Source organism: Rhincodon typus, chromosome 4, assembly GCF_021869965.1.
Source record: "Rhincodon typus isolate 14 chromosome 4, sRhiTyp1.1, whole genome shotgun sequence".
Taxonomy (NCBI): Eukaryota; Metazoa; Chordata; class Chondrichthyes; order Orectolobiformes; family Rhincodontidae; genus Rhincodon; species Rhincodon typus.
This window is the reverse complement of record NC_063335.1, coordinates 43,798,453-43,815,845: the sequence shown is the minus strand read 5'-3', so window position 1 is coordinate 43,815,845 and position 17,393 is coordinate 43,798,453. Positions and strand designations below refer to the sequence as shown.

The window sequence follows — 17,393 nt, the reverse complement described above, 5'->3', positions numbered from 1 at the left end:
GAGCTTTTCCAGCAACTTTGTTTTTGTTCCCACCTTACAAATCTTGTCTCTTAATTGGAAAATCTGATACTTAACCACTACAATGCATGGCAGAATTCTTGTCTCTAAAGGGAGAACTTGCAACGATTCCAGCAAAGGGGTTACTACTGGAGTGACAAAAAAGATAAGCAGAAAATGGGAATTATCCTGAAGACTGTATTAATGCTTACATTAAAGGTAATGTAAAGGGTTAATTTTGAATATGTGTTATGCTAATGAGACAGCATACATCATCACAGGAAGTAATAGTGTCTCCTGATTATTTTTGTAGACTTGTAGCAAGATGCTTCTTAAATTAAGTAAATGTTTTACTTCAGTAGATTCTTAAATATTCTTTAGCAGCATGAGACCAAGGGTATTACACTACAGGTCCCAGCTGTCATCCTTACTGGAGCAGAATTGAATTGAAGTACTGCCACGCACTCAAATCGTAGAATCCTTACCGTGTGGAAGCAGGCTGTTTGGCCCATCAAGCCCACACTGACCTTCTGAAGAGCATCCCGCCCAGACCCACCATCCCACACCCTATCCCTGTAATCCTGCATTTCCCATTGATAATCCACCTAGCCCGCACATCCCTGGACAACATCATCCAATGATGCATAACATTTTGAATATAGCAGAATGCCCATTATGATTCACTATGTTCAAGTCCCACTTGTTTTCAAACATTTTTCTAACATTCTCATTTCTTCCCCAGCATTAAAGTTCTCCTCTCGCAAATTCCATTTTTGTGATTTTTCCTTTGTTCTTTATGGCTTGCTGAAAATTTGCTTCTCTCCGCACCCTAACGATGATACAGGATCTATCGAAAATCCTAAAACTTAAAAACTGAGCTCTCCAAATTTACTGATAAATTCATAGATTGTAAACTTTAAAATCACTTCAGTTTTTTTGTCAGTTTTTTTTGAAGGTGCTTTGTTTTTGTTTTCAAACCTACATGATGCTGTTCATAAGATCAACTAGACTGTGATCGACAGTGTCTATTGTGAACTGAAATTGGAAAACATTGTTCTATTTGTGGTATTTTTCCTAAATCAGAAGATAGTTCTATTTTAAGATGCTGTAGTCTGCACTACATGTAATAGATTTGTATTAAATTTCTATCTGCATTGAAAGAAAAGGAGAAAGAAGTAATAAACTTTCACAGTAGATTCATTAGTTAACAAACACATTCATATATAAGGCAATGATTTCCTGGAAGTTAATGAGATGGCAACTAGAGTTTAATATTTTAAGATGTAAACAAAAGTGTCTCTTTCTTTGTGATGCCATGATTTCCCACAATGCTTTTCAGCAAATGCAGACCTCCCAAAGTGTAATGACTGTTTTATATATATGATGCTTTATCGCATTTAACTAATTTCTTTCATATTTTCTCTTACTTAGGATGACAAGAGGGTGAGTAATATATTTGTGTGCGGTAGGAGAACAAAGTCCTAGCAATTCTTCAATACAGATTTTACTGCTTGACCAAAATGTGATTTGTACTAAGATCTTTTTACTTAATTTTGATAAGTGCCCACCCGACAGAATGGAGCCCAAGACAGTCTGTGCGTGTCCACCAGGCCCACCAGGATTACATGGTATTCCTGGACAAAAAGTAAGTTCACAATTGAGTACCTATATCAGACAAGGGTAACTATTCAAAATGTTACACAAATTACTGATTTCAAATCTGGTGAAATTTGTGGTTTTGGCAATGTGTTTTACAATGCTCAGCTTGAAATTATTACAATCTGCTCAATAGTTAACACAAGTACTGTGCCACAGTGGCTGTATTAGCTCTGGATTTTATATCGAATGTAGATTGTTGATGCATGTGAAAAATTGCAATTTCATGGCTATTTCTGAGCCATGTGAAGATCATGATAGGAATCTGTGACTCAGTAGCTCAAATCTTCCTAAGCACTTATTCTGGGGTTCATTTGTATTGTCATAGAATCCCTACAGTGTGGAAACAGGCCCTTCAGCCCAACAAGTCCACACTGACCCTTGGAGCATCCCACCCAGACCCATCCCCCTATAACCCACCTAATCTACACATCCCTGAACACTGCAGACAATTTAGCATGGCCAATCCACCTAGCCTGCACATCTTTGGACTGTGGGAGGAAACCAGAGCACCCAGAGGAAACTCACGCAGACACAGGGAGAGAGTGTGTAAACTCCACAAAGACGGTCACCTGAGGGTGGAATTGAACCCAGGTCCCTAGCACTGTGAAGCAGCAGTGTTAACCACTGAGCCACAGTGCTGCCCCCATCTCTATAAAACAAATTTTGTGAATTTGAGTCCTCAGCAAAGAAGATGTTGTATTGTAATATAACCTTGCTTTTAGTTCGACATCCTGACTGGTATTTTTTGGGCTAAAAGTTCCATTCAACCTGCCCCCGTATTGATCCATTTCCCTGGGTTTTTTCTTGGTGTAGCATTCCTGGCAGAATTCATGCTGCTAAAAATAAGCAGGACCTTGTGAAGAGAAATATTCCAACAGCACTGCAATAGGCATATTGCTGGACTATGAACTGAGGCAGCAAGGGCCCTTAGCAGGGCAGAGATAGTACGAAAACTATATTGAGTAATTCCTTTTACCCTTAAGAAGGCCACACCTGAGCCATTGGGCTTCAGTAGTGTTGTGGGAAAATCACCACAAGTTACCTCCAATTTGCTACTTATTTAGAAATCTCATAGCTAATCAAGTACTGAAACAATGAGTTAAACTTTATTGCATGTAGTAACCAAAATAAGGCCCCTCAAGTAAGCAACTTAAGCCTCACAACCCAACTTGACGATTGTCTAATTAATGGTGGAATCTGGCTAGGATTTCAACCAATGGTGGTTTGTCTCTGGAAGTGCCCAGGGTTTGATCTTTGTCAGTGTTGTTCATTGAAATTCTGCTAAAGGGGAGTTCTGGTGTTTACTTCTTTAAAAAAATTTTTGTCTTTCAGGTCTATGAGATGATATATTGATGATTTCTTGAAGTCCCTTCATCCAAAGTATTGCAAGTCTGCAGCTTGCCTTCTTGTCAGAAATAGCTTCTTTTTTCCCTAGTTACAATGGTCTTAACTGTCTGTTCGAAAACACAGCTTTCCTGTAGTTAACTCCTTAAATTCTTCTGCAGGGCAATCAGTTGTCCTTGTGGCAATAAAGCATTGAGTTTATCAAGCCGGTGTGAAGGCAGTTTTGTCTATGTAATCTCGACTCTCTCCTTTACAAGACGTGGCTAATTGCTTTCAATTCCTGTAAAAGTCTGTTCTTGTCTTTAATAGTTTATTCCGGACAGAGCCATTGCTGCTTCTTTCAAGTGTAACAGTTGTTGATTCATTCAATCCAGGAACAGTTATAAAAGCTTTGAAGTCTATAATATCTCAGTAATTAAGCACAGAGCCTGAATTAGAAGGTGTACTCTTCATTCACCAGGGGAACTGGGTACATTTACTGCTACTGCCTTGAACACGGTGCTACCTTTCACACGCAGGGCAGTTGGAAGGAAGTTGCCATTAAACTGCATTTAGAGAGAGAGTTTTTGGTTGTCTGTCCCAGAAGCCTGAGGTTAACAAGGAGTTAAATATGTTATGCTGCCTAGCTGATGGTGGTAATTGACAAATCAACTCATAGAGTGAAACTTTATTTGATAGATAATGTTTAAGTTTGCAGTTGATTAATCACTGAACATAATCATACAAGACTGCCGATGTTCCTTAACACCAAAGCAAATGTCTGTCACACAAAAGTCAAGAAAAATAAAGCCATATATAAATGACAGCTTAGAAAGTTGTTAACGTAAATGCAAAACAATTTTCTACTTGTTTCCTAGAAATGTCCATCACAGATGCTCAAATGCTACAGAAATACCACTCTTTTCTCAACTCTTTAATTTCTTACTAGACTGACTCCAGTTTTCCTTCTGGGACTGAAAGAACTTTACCACTTCTTCCCAGTTTTTCTGCCCTAAATCTCTCTTCAGTTCTGACAACTTGAACATTTCTGCACAACCTGTCACAGCTCAGCAACTTCACAAACTAAAACCCTTCTGCTAAGATGAAAACTCTCTTCTGAACTGAAGTCAAAAACTACATTAATGGCCCCGCCCTGTTTCCTTAGTCTGTAACAAGCATTCTATCAGTTAGCACCGCAAGTGTCCTACTAGACACATGTCTAAATGTCATGCTTTGTTGTGAATTATTTATTTACGTCTTTATCCCAAATGACTTTCTGAACTTTTTGAAAAGGTTTCACAAAACTGAAACCAAATCCATCTGCCTCTATTTAAAACAAAATTTAATACCAAAAATGATGTCTTACACTTTTCATCTTTCAAACAAGTGTGTGGGAAAACTACTTCAATTCCACATCAATGAGTTTGATGGAAATATAATGGAAATGGAATGGATTCAACTTTAATCCTTTGTGCCACAATCCTGTCTATGTTAAGTAGCAAGATATACAGCAAAATGTATTGGAGGCCACTAATTATTGTGTTTTATATTTAACCAGGGGTCTAAGGGAGATTCTGGTAAACCAGGAAAATCAGGAACGAATGGTCTACCTGTGAGTACTATTTCATTTTCTACATATCTCTACATTGCTATAAAAAGTGACCATACTCATGCGGTGAATTTTTAGCTAAGATTATAGGTTTGTCGGCATTGGGTGAGGAACCATGTAAAACCCAGCAGATGGTCATCAAGCCACCTACACGATCCCTTCCAACCTGACTAAAATTTTACAGGGCATCGTGAAGACTGTACCTGGGGCCGAGTGTTATCCTTAAGTGGCTAGTTAATGTCCACAGAAGGTCATCATCTCATCCCCATTGCCATTCTATCCGGGATGAGGGAGGGAGGCCCACATTGTGCAGGAAGCCTGGTAGCTTTGGTTCTGGAAAAATGACAAACACCTGCTTTTTCAGTCTCCTGGGCCCATCGGAGACTCCACACCCAAAGTCATTCACCTACCTCTTTAACGGTCTCCCTGGTCTCTTAAAACCAACCCCAATTTCAATACTCAATGTAGAGTAAAATGTTCCATGAAATACATTAATTTTGCTGAGAAAAGAGATCTGCTGTCAAAACTTTTCATCTTGCACTTATCAGGGCTGAAAGTGTGTCAAAAGTTTAGAGGGAGTGAAGATTTATACTGCATGAGTAAAGACAGCATACTGGTTATCAAGCTGACTGATTGGTTAAACAACTGCCATAGAAAATACACCAGGGAACTATCTTACCCCATGACCTTGTCGAAGCCTGGATTGTACCTTTTCTTCTGCAGAGGAAAAGTTCCTGACAACAAATATATATGTAGCTTCTAGCAGGCATAAATAAACCACATTGCAAACCAAATGATAATCTTAAATTGGTTATTGGTGGCATTTATGGCACACTTGGGATTGATCATAGAGTCACAGAAAAAGACCCATCAGGTCTGCACAGGTAGAAACAACCACTTGACTATTCTAATCCCATTTTCCAGCATGTGGCCCATAGCTTTGTATTCCTTGGCATCACAAGTATACATTTAAATATTTCTCAAATGTTATGACGGTTTCTGCCTCTACCGCCCTGACAGGCAGTGAGTTCCAGATTCCCACCATCCTCTGGGTGACAGAATACTTCCTGATATCCCCTCTAGGTTTCCAGCCTTTACCATAATTCTGTGAACCCTGGTCATTGAACCGTTCATCAACTGGAAAAGTTTCTTATGCATCTCATAATTTTATACATCTCAATCATGTCCCCCCTCAGCCTCTTCTGCTCCAAGGAAAACAACACCAGACTATCCAATTTCTCTTAAAAACAAAAACCCTCCAGCCCAGTCAACCTCCAGATAAGTCTCCACTGCACCCTCTTCAGTCCTACCAATTTCAGCTATAATGTAGATTCCAGAACTGCATACATTACTCTGGCTGTGACTTAATCATTTTTTATACAGTTCCAGCATAACCTTCCTGCTCTAAACTCCATGCCTCAGCTCAGCCAATAAAGGCAAGTATTCCATAAGCCTTGTTAACCAGTTTATCTACTTGCCTTGCTAGCCTAACATACAGGTGGACATGCACATCAAGGTCCCCCTGATCCTTGATGCTTCCCAGGTTCCTACCATTCAGCATGTATTCCCTTGCCTGTTTGTGCTACCTAAGTACATCATCTCATATTTATCTAGATTGAATTCCAGTTGCCACTGATCAGCCCATCTGACCAGCCCATCTATATCCTCCTGTAATTTAAAGCGATACTCCTTTCTATTTACCACCCTACCAATTTTTGTATCATCTGTGAACTGATTGATCAACCCTCCTTCATTCAAGTCTAAATCACTTATATATACCACAAACAGCAAAGGCCCCAACAATGATCCCTGCAGAACCCCGCTCGACAGAGGCTTCCAGTCATAAAAACATCCCTCAACTATCACCCTTTGATTCATGCCACTCAGCCAATTCTGGATCCAATTAGCCAAATTTCCTTGGATCCCATGGTCTCTTAACTTTGCTATCAGTCTCCAAGACAGCACCTTATCTAAAGCCTTGCTGAACTTCAAATAAACTACACTGAATCTCCCATCTCCCTTGCCTGGTCACCTCTTTGAAAGACACAATTAAGTTGGTCAGACATGACCTCCCATTAACAAAACCATGCTGACTGTTTTTGATTAATCCCTGCCTCTCCAAATGAAGATTAATTCCATCCTTCAGAATTACTGCCATTAGTTTCCCCACCACTGAGGTTAAACGGAAACAAAAACAGAAATTGCTAGAGAAACTAATTAGTCTGGCAGCATCTGTGGAGAGAAAGCAGAATTAACATTTCAAATCCTACTTCAGAACTCCTATTCTTCTGTCCTTCTATTCTGAAAAAGGGTAATTGAACTTGAAATGTTAACTCTATTTTCTCTCCAGAAATGTTACCAGACCTGTTGGGTTTCACCAGCAATTTCTGGTTTTGTTTCACATTTCCAAAATCTACTGTTCTTTGTTCACCTGAGGTTATACTGACTGGTTTGAAGTTTCCTGGTTTATCCCTTTTTAGCCTCTTGAATAACAGTACCACATTGGCTGTCCTCCAGTCCTCTGGCACCTCTGTTGTAGCCAAAGAGAACTTGAAAATATTTGCCAGGGTCCAAAAATGAAATTGTATGTTCAACATTATCTTCAGAATTTTGCAAATGCAGGTTGGTTGAGTATGGAGTGCCTGCTATGAACAGCCAAAGAGACATACTGTTTGATATGATCTATCAGTGGTTGGAACATATGGCCTAAGTACCTGAGGTTGTGCCAGATCTGAAATCCATTCACCCTATAACTGATTTATATGATTGGCAGAATGGCTTTGTAGATTGGCAACAGCATCCTGTCAGTGGAAAATTTCACTTGTTCCTGCTGTATAAATAATTATTAAAGCCTGTGGTTTTTGAACATGTGTAATGATGGCAGGAGAAGTCTGTGGTGCTACATGTTGATAAGTGGGTTCAATGTGGAAATTGTATTAATTAAGGGCTGAGACAATGGATAGGAAGGATTGTCTTTCACTAGCATACAATGTTAGCTGTTTATTTGAGCACAAACATTTGAGTCAATTTGGTTCTAATCTGACTGCAAGTCAGAATTCATTTAAATGCATGTTGCGTGGGAGAGGAATAAAAATAGTGCACTCAAACTGAAATTACTGATCTTTAATAGACCATGTCATCTTAGAATTCCCAAATGATGGACCAGAACTTGGTATATACCAGCTCCAGGCAATTCCGTAGTTGCCCTGGTTCGCTCCGACTTTGGTTATGAGTAGGAATGTGAGGGAAGTGGTATACATTTTTGGCTGCATATCACCACAATGAAAATAAAAATGTGAGACAATGTAAGGGATGATAAGAAAAGAAAGTTAACCTGTTATTACTCATGCAACATGGTGTAGGTGATGACCCAGTGGTATTATCGCTAGACTATAAATCCAGAAACCCAGCTGATGGTCTGGGGACCTGGGTTCAAATCCCACCACGGCAGATGGTAGAATTTGAATTCAAAAAAGAGAAGTCTGGAATTAAGAATCTATCGATCACCGTGAAATCATTGCTGATTGACGGAAAAACCCATCTGGTTCACTGCTGTCCTTCAGGGAAGGAAATCTGCCACCCTCACCTGGTCTGGCCTACATGTGACTCCAGACCCACAGCAGTGTGGTTGACTTTCAGTTGCCGTCTGAAATGGCCTAGCAAGCCACTCAGTTGTACCAATCGCTACAAAGTCTCAAAGAAATGAAACTGGACGGATCACCTGGCATCGATCTAGGCACCGGAAAAGACAACAGCGGAAACAGCCCTGTCAACCCTGCAAAGTCCTCCTCACTAACATCTGGGGGTTAGTGCCAGCATTGGGAGAATAGCTAAGCAACAGCCTGACATAGTCATACCCACAGAATCATACCTTACAGACAATGTCCCAGACACCACCATCAGCATCCCTGGATATGTCCTGTCTCACTGGCAGGACAGACCCAGCAGAGCGGGTGGCACAGTGGTATACTGTCGGGAGGGTGTTGCTCTAGGAGTCCTCAACATTGACTCCGGACCCCATGAAGTCTCATGGCTTCAGGTTAAACATGGGCAAGGAAACCTCCTGTTGATTACCACATACTGTCCTCCTTCAGCTGATGAATCAGTACTCCTCAATGTTGAGCAACACTTAAAGGAAGCACTAAGGATGGCAAGAGCACAAAATGCTGGGTGGGGGATTTCAATGTTCACCACCAAAAGTGGCTCGGCAGCAGTACTACTGATCGAGCTGGTCGGCTCTTAAAGGACATAGCTGCTAGACTGGGTCTGCAGCAGGTGGTGAGGGAACCAACAAGAGGGAAAAACATACTTGACCTCATCCTTACTAATCTGCCAGCTGCAGTTGCATCTGTCCATGACAGTATCGGTAAGAGTGACCACCGCACAGTCCTTGTGGAGACAAAGTCTCGCCTTCACCTTGAGAACAACCTCCATCGTGTTGTGTGGCACTATCACCGTGCTAAATGGGACAGACTTCGCACAGATCTAGCAACTCAAGACTGGGCATCCATGAGGCCCTGTGGGCCATCAACAGCGGCAGAATTGTAGTCCAGCACAATCTGTAACCTCATGGCCCGGCATATGCCCCACTCAACCATTACCATCAAGCCAGGGGATCAGCACTGGTTCAATGAAGAGTGCAGGAGGGCATGCCAGGAGCAAGTACCAGGCATACCTGAAGATGAGGTAACAACCTGGTGAAGCCACCAAACAGGACAACTTGCACACCAAATAGTGAAAGCAGCAAGTGATAGAGCTAAGCAATCCCACAACCAACGGATCAGATCTAAGCTCTGCAGTCCTGCCACATCCAGTTGTGAATGGTGGTGGACAATTAAACAACTCACTGGAGGAAGAGGCTCCACAAATATCCCCATCCTCAATGATGGAAGAGCCCAGCACATCAGTGCAAAAGATAAGGCTGAAGCATTCGCAGCAAACTTCAGCCAGAAGTGCCGAGAGGATGATCCATCTCAGCCTCCTCCAGTGGTCCCAGCATTACAGATACCAGTCTTCAGCCAATTCGATTCACTCCACGTGATATCAAGAAACAGTTGGAGACTCTGGATACTGCAAAGGCTACGGGCCCTGACAACATTCCGGCAATAGTACTGAAGACTTGTGCTCCAGAATTTGCTGCTCTCCTAGCCAAGCTGTTCCAGTACAGTTACAATACTGGTATTTACCTGACAATGTGGAAAATTGCCCAAGTATGTCCTGTACATAAAAAGCAGGACAAATCCAACCCGGCCAATAACCGCCCCATCAGTCTCCTCTTGATCATCAGTAAAGTGATGGAAGGTGTTCCCAACAGTGCTATCGAGCAGCACCTGCTCAGAAATAACCTGCCCAGTTTGGGTTCCGCCAGGACCACTCAGCTCCTGATCTCATTACAGCCTTGGTTCAAACATAGACAAAAGAACTGAATTCCAGAGGTGAGGTGAGAGTAACAGCCCTTGATATCAAGGCTGCATTTGACCGAGTGTGGCATCAAGGAGCCCTACAGAAACTGGAATCAATGAGTATCGGGGGCAAAAACTCTAGTGGTTGGAGTCATACCTGACACATAGGAAGATGGTCGTGGATATGGGAGGCCAATCATCTCAGCTCCAGGACATCTCTGCAGGAGTTCCTCAGGGTAGTGTCCTAGACCCAACCATCTTCAGCTGCTTCATCAATGACCTTCCCTCCATCATAAGGTCAGAGGTGGGGATGTTCGCTGATGTTTGCACAATGTTCAGCACCATTCATGACTCCTCAGATACTGAAGCAGTCCATGTTCACATGCAACAAGATCTGGACAATATCCAGGCTTGGGCTGACAAGTGGCAATTGACATTCACGCTACACAAATGCCAAACTATGACCATCACCAATAAGAGACAATCTAACCACCGTCCCTTGACATTCAATGGTGTTACCATCACTGAATCCCCCACTATCAACATCCTGGGGGTTACCATTGACGAGAAACTCAACTGGACTCACCACATTAACACAGTGGCTACAAGGGTAGGCCAGAGGCTAGGAATACTGTGGCGAGTAACTCACTTCCTGACTCCTCAAAGCCTGATCGCCATCTACAAGGCACAAGTCAGGAGTGTGATGGAATACTCCCCACTTGCCTGGATGAGTGCAGCCCCAACAACACTCAAGAAGCTTGACTCCATCCAGGACAAAGCAGCTGCTTGATTGGCACTACACCCACAAGCATTCACTCCCTCCACCACCGACGCTCAGTATCAGCAGTGTGTACTATCTACAAGATACACTGCAGAAATTCACCAAAGGTCCTCAGACAGCACCTTCCAAATCCACGACCACTTCCATCTTGAAAGACAAGGGCAGTAGACATATGGGAACACCCCTTCACTGCCTCAAACCCAATGCTAAGTAAGCATAAAATCCAGTTCGATGTATCCATAAAACCTACATTTCTAAAGGCTTTATTCACTATCTTTCCACATTCAAAGATTAGTGCACAAACACCTGTGTAATTTTCTGTTCTTGCACCCATGATAAAATTGTACTATTTATCATCTACTGATTCACCTCGTTCTTCCTCCAAGAATTTATCCGTTACAATTTTATACATTGAAATCCATCTGTGTGCCCTCCCTTTTCACCAGCTCTAAATTCAAGAGAGAATAGCATTTATACAAACTTAAGTTTTCAACGAAATAATAGGGGGTTTGAATTGATGAAAATTTAAGTAGGTTTACAGCTGCACCATTCACACAATTGAAATACCCATGAAAATAAGGTGCTGTGAATTTCAAATTCAGTTCACAGTAGGCACTGATGGTTTTAATACAGTACTTTTGTCTTCTAAAGTGCTGTGTCATTTAAAATGTTGTTTTAATAAGGTAGTGACATAAGGTTTAATAAAATTGTTTTGAAATGCCATGCCTGTTGCCTTTTCCCTGTATACATTATTTATTAAAAAAAACTTGCCTTTTATTTCTGTGAACAAGACAAAGTGATAATTTTCTCCCAATTGCTTACATTGAGATACATCCCACTCTAATGGTTTTGTGGTCACAATGATTCATCTCCTTACATTGTGAAACATTATTTGCCAGTGTGCCCACCAAATGCAATTTGATGTTGATGAATGGCATTGCTGATTACTTGCTCTTTAGTTGGAGTGTGTCTACAACAGATTTAGCTAGAAAGGGGATTACGCCCTTGCATCTAAATTAAACAGTACTGAAAGAAAAGACTTGTATTTCACAATGAATGGTTTACATTGTGATTTTTTTTCCCTTCTTTATGCACCAGTGGTTGGTCATGCAGGAGTACTGAAAGAGCCCCGTCCTCTGAAAATAATTAAGTTTATGACACAAGAATGCAAACAAATTAATGCATTGATGAAGCAACATTAATTATGAGTTAGCTGCTGTTTTGCTGAAAAGAGTCCAAATTTACCTTTCCAGAAATTTGCCATCCAAAAAGAAGGTTGAATAAGCACCAGAAAATGGAATGATACATGATTGGGACTATTTACCTTCAATTCTTTGCCCTCCCTTCTGAATGTTGGTGACATACACAGTGGTGTAATTCCATAGCTAACAAGTATTTTCCAATGTCTCGTGTGAGTGCCCATCGTTCATTCCAGTTCAGACACGTTGATTATTTTGACATGAGCGCAGCTACAGCTTCAACCCTGCATGTCCCAGAAAGGTTAATTCATTTGCAGTGCAAACTCACTTTTCATTATATAAAGAGTAATGCAATCACAATTTGATGTCTGATTCTCTAGATGGACACTTTTTTTTAAAACAAGTGCAGCAACTTTCAAAGGCAATAAGAAGACTTTGTTATGCTTTTCAATACATCAGGATTTCTCTAAATGCTTCACAGCCAAACAATCACATTGGATGTAGAGCCACAAATATAGTACAGCAGACACAGGAGCCAATTTGTCCACAGGAACCTCTCAAAAGCACAGAGGTGATATTGACCAGAGTCAGGTTTTGTGATGCTGGTTGCAAGGTAAATGTCAGCCAGCTAAATCCCTTGGTACTTCTTCCAAAAAATGTCATTGAATCTTTTACATCTGCAAGACAGAGCAGAGGTTTCACATCTCATTCATAAGAAACACCTCAACATTGTAGGCTGAAGGCCCAAAAACTGAGGCCCAGCACTCTAGGCAGCCCACTGTGATCAGGTCATTGAGAGATAGGGCTGATGTGGTCAGGTCGGGGGACTTATGCCAGGAGCAACATTGGAGCCTGTGATTTCTGTTCCTGCCTGTAACAGCACTTCTTACTGAACTGCAGTACCAGCCCAGACTTTTGTACTCAAGCCCTGAGTAGCCTTGAATGCACACAATTCAGACTCAGAAATGAGAGTGCCATTGACTGAATCATGGCTGACACACTCAACTCTTCAATGCTTATTTCGATCAATGAAATATACAATATAAAATATTAACATGGTCACATAATAAATGTGTCGGGGCTCAAATGACTTCAGAAGGATTGTGCTACAAATAATATTCTGTATGGAGTGATTTCAGCCTAGTTCATTTCAAAGTATTCAGCTTTGACATTTTGCAGTTCACTGCTCGGGTCATAAAAGTGCCTAGTCTTCTTCTTAGATTACAAGAGATTTGATGCATTTCTATTGGCTAAGGGCATTAAGGGCTCTGTATTAAAAGATCACTACCACTTTCTTAAGGGCAGTTACGGAAAGGCAACAAATACTGGTCCAGTCAGCAAAGCCTTCATTCTCTGAATGGATAATGTAATGTAATGCACAAGCTACCAATAGAAAACTAAATACACAACAGGTCAGTCATGAAGAAGAAACACAAGCATAAGATGTAAGATGTTGGAGCTAAAGTAGGCCATTCAGCCCATTGAGTCTGCTGTGCCTTTCACTGAGATTATAGTGATCATCTGATAATCCTCAACTCCACTTTCATGCTTTATCCCCCATTCACCTTGATTCCCATACTGATTAAAAATCTATCTCAGCCTTGAATATACTTAACGATCCAGCCTCTACAGCCTCTGTGGTAAAGAATTCAATGGAATCTATACAGCCTGAGAGAAGAAATTCATCTTCAACTCTGTCTTAAATCAATGATCCCTTACGTTGTGGTTATGCCCTGTAGTTGTAGATTCTCCCACAAGGAGAAACTACTTTTTCACATCTATCTAACAGCAGCCTGGTAGCTGCATTGCAATGAAAGGTGTTGGTGCACTCCAAAGCACGCTGTTGAAATGGAGGCTATATTTTAAATGAATTGGAGATGTGCCATGATGATAATATGAGTTTGGCGGGTGTCCGATTCTAACCTGCATAGCTAAAAAATGAAGGCAGTTGTCACCCTTGGCATAGGGAAGCAAGCAGCAAGCTGGAGTGACCAGGTACCCACTCTGATTTTCATGCTAGGAATTGTTGCCATCCTGTTTCTCTCTGCCCGTGAGAGAATAGCAAACTATGTATAAATGAGGTGCGAATAAGTAATGATGAGATGTTATTGCATGCAAATAGGCCTCTCAGCACTCAATAGTGAAATTGTTCAAAGCTTGGGTAAAAAATCGGACCTTCTTTCTTGACATCAAGAATCTAATTTTTCTGATCTCGCTATCATTTTCCTATTGACTGTACATTGTCCATATCACTCAGGGACTGGGAAAATTCAGCCCTGTGTCCTTGAAGCCTGAATTGGCAATTGGCTGCAGATACAGCAGTCAAACATGGTCGGAAAATTACTGCTGTCAGGACCAGCAGGGAGGAGGTGGGCCTTAGGCCAGTAGTACCCTGCAAGCTTCTCTGAAGTTCAAAAAAGCTCTTTAATAAAGTTATTAACCCCCTTTATGAAGAGAGCTGATGGAAGCATTTGCTGAATGCTTCTGAAATAGATCCTTGCATCTCTCACTAAACCAACTACTAATGCTGCAATATGCAACCTTTCGGACAGGTGAGCATCCGAGATACACCCTGCCACTAACAAGGATCTCCCAATTCCAATACTGATTAAAGAGCTTCCCTCCCTGACCTTATAAACCTTCAAGATATCGGTGCAAGGAATTTTAGGTCGGCATGGGGCAACAGTTTTCCTGAGATATGGCTTCCGCTGAATTTCAACTTTTTTTTATAAAAACAGAAAGAACTGCCGATGCTGTAAATCAGGAACAAAAACAAAGTTGCTGGAAAAGCTCGGCAGGTCTGGCAGCATCTGTGAAGAAAAAAATCGGAGTTAACGTTTTGGGTCCGGTGACCCTTCCTGACATGCTGAGCTTTTCCAGCAACTTTGTTTTTGTTCAACTTTTTGATATTGAGAGAAGAGATGAAAGTCTTGCATTGGTGTAGTGAGTTTCATAGCCATTGATTGCCTCAAAGCACTTTACAGCCAAAGAAGTATTTTTTGAAGTGTTGTCACTGTTTAATGTAGAAAATGCGGCAGCTGATTGGCTCTCAAGTGTCCACAAACAACCATATGAAAACGACCATATAAACTGTTTTTTTTACTGTGATGCTTATTGATGGATAAATCGTAGCCAGGGCACTGGAGAGGTTTCCCCTGCTCTACTTCAAAATAAGCCCATGGGATCTTTTGCATCCACCCAGATGTGGCCTCTGTTTAACATCTCAAAAAGATAGAAACTTTGACAGTGTTAAGCTTCCTAAATACTTAACTAGAGTAACAGCCTCGTATTTTATTCTTAAGCTGTGAGGTGGAATTTAAATGGATTCGGGAAATGGATTCATCTTCAACTCTGTCTTAAATCAATGACCCCTTACGTTGTGGTTATGCTCTGTAGTTGTAGATTCTCCCACAAGGAGAAAGTACTTTTTCACATCTATCTAACAGCAGTTGTCACCCTTGGCATAGGGGAGCAAGCAGCGAGCTGGAGTGACCAGGTACCCGAGATCACTGAAAGTTGCCACCCAGGTTGATAGCGTTGTTAAGAAGGCGTACAGTATGTTAGGTTTTATTGGTAGAGGGATTGAGGTCATGTTGCAGCTGTACAAAACTCTGGTGCGGCCGCACTTGGAGTATTGCGTACAGTTCTGGTCACCGCATTATAGGAAGGATGTGGAAGCATTGGAAAGGGTGCAGAGGAGATTTACCAGGATGTTGCCTGGTATGGAGGGAAGGTCTTATGAGGAAAGGCTGAGGGTTTTGAGGCTGTTTTCGTTAGAGAGAAGAAGGTTAAGAGGTGACTTGATAGAGACATACAAGATGATCAGAGGATTAGATAGGGTGGACAGTGGGAGCCTTTTTCCTCGGATGGTGATGGCTAGCACGAGGGGACATAGCTTTAAATTGAGGGGTGATAGATATAGGACAGATGTCAGAGGTAGGTTCTTTACTCAGAGAGTAGTAAGGGCGTGGAGTGCCCTGCCTGCAAAAATAGTAGACTCGCCGACTTTAAGGGCATTTAAATGGTCATTGGATAAACATATGGATGATAATGGAATAGTTTAGGTTAGATGGGCTTCAGATTGGTTTCACAGGTCGGCGCAACATCGAGGGCCGAAGGGCCTGTACTGCGCTGTAATGTTCTATGTTCTACCCACTCTGATTTTCATGCTAGGAATTGTTGCCATCCTATTTCTCTCTGTCACGTGAGAGAATAGCAAACAATGTACAAATGAGGTGCGAATAAGTAATGATGACATGAGTCTTGTGTTTCAGAGTGTTCTCTGCATAACAGCCACCAATGACATATGTGTTAACATAGTGCTGATAATTTGTAAGATGTACTGTATCTTTAATTTGTATTTCACTTTTAAGGGACAACTTGGTGACCAAGGTATTCCAGGTATACCTGGCTCTCAAGGCATACAGGTAGGGCATTGCAACTATTTTCTATGTCTTTCTGATGTAATCTTACTGTAATATAGTCTTGCCTTGTGCTGACCTACCCTTGCACACCATCCATCGTTTCCATGCCACAATTCCAGAACTAAAGACCCTCCCTCTATTTTCTAAATTTGAGTTCTTCCAGTCTGTCAAACCCTGAAATAGTTGAAGCCAAATCTGTCTATTTTTGATTGAAAACATTTCCACTAACATTTTTAAATTTGTTTTTACATACTCAACTCCAGTCCACAGAAGATTGCATCATAGAAAGGAACTATTTAGCCTATTATTTCAGTGCAGGATTTATCATAGTGCAATTCTAAATTTCCAATCCAATAATCTCCCTTCCCATCTTTCCACAGAGCCCTTTATTTTCCACCTATACCTAACTGTTTTTCCTTTAAACAATATAATAGTTTCTGACTGAACCACTTCATGTTGAAGCAGTCTGTGTTTCAATCATTTGTTTTCCAGTAGAGATTTTCTTCACTTCATTTTCTAAGTAGCACTATTATATTGATGTCTCCTCATTATGGATTCCCAACCAAAGACACCTTTATGTATTTTCTCTCTTAAAACCTTTTATAATTTTTGGTTCTTCAGTGGAAGTTGCCTGAGTACTTCACACTTTCCCTCATAACTGAAACTTCCATTCCCTGACATTTGTTTTGGTGAATTTATAAACTGAATTTTCTATGATTTTCTGATCTCTGTCTCAAATGGAGCGTTGGAAACTACACACAGCTTTCCAACTGGCCTAGCCAAAGATTTTACAAATTTATGTGGGTGAGTGCTACAGCTCCTCACTGGCACATTAGGACGTGTTGGGGGCAGGAAAAATGGAGCAGGTGTGTAACCCATCACTTTCCCACCCAAAGACATAGTAAGAACTGATGATGCTGGAGTCAGATATAACACAGTGTGGAGCTGGAGAAACACAGCAGGCCAGGCAGCATCATTGGAGCAGGAAAGTTGACATTT

At 41.3% G+C, this 17,393-nt stretch overlaps 1 protein-coding gene across 1 annotated transcript in view; it reads left to right on the top strand.

Moving 5' to 3' along the window:
- The window catches only part of LOC109933208 (collagen alpha-1(XXI) chain-like), a 153,334-nt gene that overhangs the window by 41,623 nt on the left and 94,318 nt on the right, over positions 1 to 17,393 (top strand). Inside the window, exons 6-9 of the mRNA XM_048595740.1 lie at positions 1,429 to 1,440; positions 1,559 to 1,642; positions 4,538 to 4,591; positions 16,344 to 16,397. Coding sequence (XP_048451697.1) covers positions 1,429 to 1,440; positions 1,559 to 1,642; positions 4,538 to 4,591; positions 16,344 to 16,397 — 204 coding nt within the window. The remainder of the gene's footprint in view (positions 1 to 1,428; positions 1,441 to 1,558; positions 1,643 to 4,537; positions 4,592 to 16,343; positions 16,398 to 17,393) is intronic.